Source organism: Cricetulus griseus, chromosome 5 (genome assembly GCF_003668045.3).
Source record: "Cricetulus griseus strain 17A/GY chromosome 5, alternate assembly CriGri-PICRH-1.0, whole genome shotgun sequence".
Lineage (NCBI taxonomy): Eukaryota > Metazoa > Chordata > Mammalia > Rodentia > Cricetidae > Cricetulus > Cricetulus griseus.
Window position 1 is genome coordinate 102,891,678 of NC_048598.1, and position 6,000 is coordinate 102,897,677.

Here is a 6,000-nt window from a genome sequence, read left to right on the forward strand (position 1 = left end):
GAGGCGCTGAATGGGGGAGGGGCTGGCTGGGGGCCAGGCATGATGTCACCTGCTGAGGTGGGGGTAGGGAAAACAGGAAAGGTCAGAGGGCCTTCTTCAGGGTGATGGATGGTTGTGGGCGACACTCCATCGTCAGTATCACACAGAACCACCTCGCTCACTCAGAGAAACTCAGACTCTAGTGTCTTTCAGCTCCCAACTCTACCTCGTGCCCTGCGGAGGACAGCTGGTGGTCGGGTCTGGTGATCATCGTTGCTGTCGTCTGTGCCTCCCTGGTGTTTCTGACTGTGCTGGTCATCATTTGCTACAAAGCCATAAAGAGGTGAGTGTCCAGCCACAGTGCAGGCTGGAGCCCCCCTCAGGAGCCCAGCTGGGCTGGGATGTCTTCAACTGCCTGGCCGTTTTGTAAATGATAGACTGTCACACCAGTCAGGAGCAGGAGGGACAGGCCGGGGACCCTCTCCATCCCCACCCCATTTAATGCCTGCCATGAGTTTACTGTAATGGCTATAGTGGTTTCCTCTTCGCTCTTGTATCTTTAACATATTAGAGTTGATCTCAGACATACCTTCCCAGCCTTAGGAAGTTTGATTCTGTAAGTTCCACGTCTGTTTCAGCATAGTACAAAAGCCATGCAAGGACATTGCCAAAAGCCAAAAGGGTAATAGTCACTAATAATATTTCTGAGAAAGGGTTTTTCTTCCCTGATTCCTGTGCTCCAAAAGTTACTTCTAATTATTATTAGAATAGTTGTTAACATCTAAAATATTTAATTTTCCCTTCTGAGACTACTCTTCTGTGTAATTTTGTTTTAATAATTCAAAAACAAAAGGAATGACAACTGAAGGTTTAAAATGAGGGTGTGGCCAGGCACACAGGCCTCTAGCTGGGGGGACACCAGGGCAGGAGAAGAAGGACATGAAATGCAGAACAGACTTGGGCATGCACACCCCAGGAGGTTAGGGGTTTTACTCCTGTCACTGAGGTCACAGGATGACCTTCACAAGTAAAACCAACGGGAGGAACTGACTGGTCTCCTGGGGTTTCCAGGCTGGGCTTTGGGTTCATCTCTCTCCCCTGTGTCTTAGTCTGTCTCCTCCATTTTTGGCCAATGTGCCGTATTTTTCAGATCAGGAAACTGGGTCTCCAAGGAGCTAGGAAGCTGCATTGGTATCAGAATTTGAATTCAGATTGTGTGGTGCCAAAGTCCACTTCTTGCCTTTTGTTGGGGTGCTCTCCCACCATGTTGGGGTGCTCTCTCAGCATGTTGGGGTGCTCTGCTCCACCTTTCCTGTCCACCATGCCCTCTGCTGCTTCCCTCTCTGAGCATACACAAAGCTTCCCGGAGCCAATCTGGATAGCTGAGGGATGATGTGAGGATGCCCAAGCCCACATCTAGGACTCACCTTCACCTGGATGTGGACAGAGAGGTGCCCATGTACCATCGGCTTCTCCTAGTGACACTTTGGTGTCTGGGGAAAGCTTTTTCTTGCTCTCTTCTCAAGGTTGGGGAAGTCTATAGAGGAGGCTCATGCCTGGCCTCTGTGTGTGTGTGTGTGTGTGTGTGTGTGTGTGTGTGTGTGTGTGTGTGTACAAAGGACGAATGCATCTTTTCCCCCACTGAGCAGAACAACAGTTGAGGATGACAGTGCTGGCTCATTTCCCGAAGAGCCCTAGAGCCCAGGCAAAGAGACACGGAAGGCGGCAGGTCCTGCAGAGGCCCTTCTGGGCTCCGCATGAGGCTCCCTGTGGAGATCAAGAGCACCCAGTAGGTGGACACAGGTCTCCAAATGGGAAGGCCACGTCCCCCATTCCTTCTGCCCAGAAGCCAAAGCACATGGAGATGCTCACGCCCCTTCCTTTTGGTTTTAGGAACCAGGCCATTTAAAGGAGTTCTCTGTGGCCTCTGCTTGGCTTAGTGGGACCAGCCCAGATTGGCCCACAGATTGGAGGATCAGGAGTCCTAGCAATGACTGCTAGCCCTACGAGCCTCAGAAGGTGCATGCTAAATAGGAAGCCTGGGCAGATTGGAGCACGGTATGATGGCCACCACTAGCCAGCCAAGCAGCTCCCATGACACCTCTGTGACAACAGTGCTGAGTGCTAACAGAGACTTACAGAGCACTTACTGTATGCTAGACACTCATCCACATGCTTGACTTGCACTAACATGTCTAATCCTTCCAACAAGCTTATGAAGGGGACACTGATGTTATTTATACCCATTTTATAGATAAGGAAACTGAGGCTCAGAGAAGTTGCCTACATTGCCTGAGTTCACACAGATAGAGAGTGGTGGAAGGGCTGGAGAGATAGCTCAGCCATTAAAAGCTCGGCTCACAACCAATAAATATAAGAGAGTGGCAGAAAGCCGAGGTTCTTAAGGGTGTGGCCTCTGCCCCTAAACATGGCCAGTGTCACCCATGATTGACATGTTTAGTGAGAGAATGGAGTCCCAGAGTTAGCTTCTGCTTTGGGGACAGTTCAGCTTTCACTGGCACCAGTGACTCCCAGAAGGCTTTGGGAACAGCTAGGACCAGAGTATGAGAAGCAGAAGAGAAAGGGTCTTGGTTCTGGTACCAGGAAGTAGACAGGCTAAGTCTGCTTATCATGTGGACCTTTTATGTCACCATCAACATGAGCTGGCATCTGGGAGCACTTGGGCCCCATGAGGTAGATCATCCTGGATTATAGCTAGGCAAGAGAGACTTCCTAGAAAACTCAGTAAGACTTTGAAGGATATCTGGAAGGAGGTGAAAGGAGGTTTTCCCAAGCAAGCAACTGGACCGCAGAGCCTGCTCTTAGGAAAATGCCTGCTGGGGATGATAACCTAAGGGGTCAGCCAAGGATGACAGTCCAGGTCCCACTGCAATGCAGCTGGGGCCCTTAGCAAGTCAAAGCTTTCACTCAGCCTCAGTTTCTCACCATAAAATGACTGTCTTAACTCTAGCCTAGCTTATTCAGGAGGCCCTAAGGAATGACAAGAGTTTCTCTAGCTGAGAGGACTCTGTGCAAAGCATGATCCACCAGGGGTGGAAGTGTGAATTTGATCTTGCCTTTCTGAAAGCCACAGTGGCTAGGCTCAGCCACCCAGAGTGAATTCCTCTATGAACAACTTCCTCTATAAGCAAAAGGATCACAAATAGACTTGACTTTAGTGTGTTGAGTGAGAAGGCCTGATTATCTCATGGCTCCACTGGTCATCCTCCTGCCTTCTGAGACTTTGCAGAGTCCCTCCAAAGGTCTTTGAACCAATCACAAAATACCATGCCTGCTCATCCTGTCTTTGAGGAGGCTCTGAGGGTGCTTAAGAAGGCAGAAGCAATCAATCCCTGAGCTTTTGAAGATGGCCTTAAATGTCTAGTTTAGATAATACTTAGCAAGAGTCCTTCATCTGGGTACTTCCAGGGACATAGGAGGTGCCTGAGCTGTGTGTGACTGGAGTCATCTTCACCTAAGAGACAGCAGTGTAGAGGTGTGAAACACAGATTGCACAGCCCAGAAGATTGTAGGTACTCAGGGTGGAGGCCAGAGACCTCCCCGTACCCCATGAGTGAGTGAGAGAAAGAAAGAGGACTTCAGCCAGGCAGGGAATAGCACTGTGATTTTACACTCTCAGCAAGTGCCTCCCTCCTAGCCTTACTGATCCTTTGTATACATAAGAGGACTAGACCTTGGGTTCATTGGTCTCTGATATGAAAAGTGTTAAAGAACCACTCCTGGCGTGTACCGGCTCAACTTGGGAATTTACCATTACTGTGATCGCACAGAGGCAGGACGCACAATCCAATTACTAATGCCACTCCTTGTGAACCAATGGCTCCCAAAGGGATCGATTAGAGCTTGATCACACTAGGCTGACCATACATTTGGGTTGTCCAAAACAGTTCCAGTTCAGACTTGTCCCCGTCCCCTCCCTCCTTATCAATATTCCCCGGTTTACATCCTGAATTGTATGGTCACCCTAGTTAAGATTCTACTTGGCTTCTGATCGACTCCACAGAGGCTCTAATGTGGACTCTGGCTTGGAAATTACATCATCACAGCCACCTGCAACTAACGATGGTGTCCTTGCTCCCCTCCCCCATCCTTTGTAGGAAACCACTGAGAAAAGACGAAAATGGCACCAGTGTTGCTGAATATCCCATGAGCTCATCCCAGAGTAGCAAAGGGGTGGATGTAAACACTGCGGTGGTGTGAACCGCAGAGCCTGGACCCACTGGCTGGAAGGGCACCTTGGTGGCACTGGCGGACATGGATGACAGGTGGACGTGAGCTGATCCTGCGCCTGTCCAGGACTTCATGCTTGATAGGCCTCGGACCTCCTGAAAGAGAAAGCATCCTCTTCCCAGGCTAGCCCTGGTCAACCCCCGGGGTGCAGCACAGACACCAGGCTTGAGTCAGGCTCCCCTGCATGCAGCCCCACCCAGGGCTCTCCATAGCCTCCTTCTTGTCTTGTGTTGGGCGCACTGACTGTCACCCAGTTGCCACTGAAAACACATACTCCAATGAAAGTAGAGGGTCTGTCTGTCGTCTGTCTGTCTGTCTGTCTGCCTGCCTGGGGCAGAAAGACATCCCACTTTAGTCAGAAGAAAGGTGACCCAGAGACTTCTCCCATTCTGGAAGCTTACTCTCATGCAGGAAGCCCACCTGCTTCTCTGCGGACATTTTAACAAAAGCCATCACATAGCCATGAGACAAATGTCCCCTTCCAAAGGTGCTTCCCACACATCTGTCCGTAACTGTACTCGCCATGGTCTTCCGTCTCCAGAGCCTGTGTCACCCTCCTTTGCCCACCCACAGCCTAGCCTGCTGCTCCTGAGTGCATGCCTGCCCCAGGAAGCAGTGAGCCCAGCCTACATAGTCCCCAGGGAGTAGATGCAGTATCTCCCAGAAGCCCAGGCTGGGGGTGTCCCAAGAAAGTCAGAGGTCCCCTTTGCACCTGCTCTGATAGCCCACACCTGGTTTTTCAGGAAGTGTCAGTGTGAGCCAGGCCCTGCCTCACTGGGCAGAGGTCACAACTTGTGCCAAACCCATCTCGTCATTCTGTGCCAGGCCAATGCTGGTCTGGTGCTGTGTGCACCCCCCCTCCTCACTTTCCCCCAACAGCCCCCTGAAACCTTAATTTGGTACTCAGAAAGTTCCCCGGAGAAGGTGGCTTCTGGAAGTGGCTTTCTGCGGGTCACGGCTCACAAAGGCACCGGAGAGTGGGAGGAAGGGCGAGTGGTGGAAGAACCATCTAGCCTCGGTAACCCTCTGCCCACAGGCTTGTTTCCCTGGAGGCCACCCACACAGTGAGGAACATCCCTTGACCCCTGTGATTTTTATAGCCCTTGGCCCCTAGCCCAGCTCCCCTCACCAGCCACATGTACTTGCTTAGAAGGAAGCTGGCCTACCAGAGGACAACACCCCCACAGTGTAGCGATTTAGCTGAGTGCATTAGCCTCCCCCTCAGCCACCAGAGATCTTCTCAGGTGGGTGTTTGTGCTACATGAGATTTTCAAAGCCAGGGGGAATTGAGGGACATGAAAATCAGTACCTTGTAGATAGAAGCCCTGAAGTTGCCACTGTCCTGCCCCTGAGTCGATAGGTGCAGGCTAAGGGTAGGTCCAGGGCTTGTCTCCTGTAAGTGACATTTACCCTCCTTTGCTTGAGGGTTGGGGTTGGGTTTGAATTTCACCTTCACAGCATACCTTGGCTCTGTCACCCAGTTGCCAAGAGCCTGCTGTGGGGCTGCCCCCATCTCACCCAGGGAGACACCTGGCAGTCCTCTCTGGATGTGGTTACAAGTGATGAAGAAGCCAGAGGAGGTGGATCAGGGACAGGCAGACAGGGGTGAGAAGCCTGGCGGGTTCCACCCCAATACCCTGTGTCTCACCATCTCACACACATACCCACCGCCATCTTGATCTAAATTGAGACTAGGGCCATAGTCTTCTGGTGCCTGTGCCTGCAGCAGACACTGGGCAGATAGGAAGGTTGGGACCTAGTTGTAAACAC

At 51.4% G+C, this 6,000-nt stretch overlaps 1 protein-coding gene across 1 annotated transcript in view; it reads left to right on the forward strand.

Annotated features, from left to right (window-relative positions):
- Prima1 (proline rich membrane anchor 1) overlaps nucleotides 1-4,200 on the forward strand; it is a 48,109-nt gene extending 43,909 nt beyond the window's left edge. The window contains exons 3-4 of the mRNA XM_035444991.1: nucleotides 193-322; nucleotides 4,098-4,200. Coding sequence (XP_035300882.1) covers nucleotides 193-322; nucleotides 4,098-4,200 — 233 coding nt within the window. The remainder of the gene's footprint in view (nucleotides 1-192; nucleotides 323-4,097) is intronic.
- Nucleotides 4,201-6,000: the final 1,800 nt, after the last annotated feature.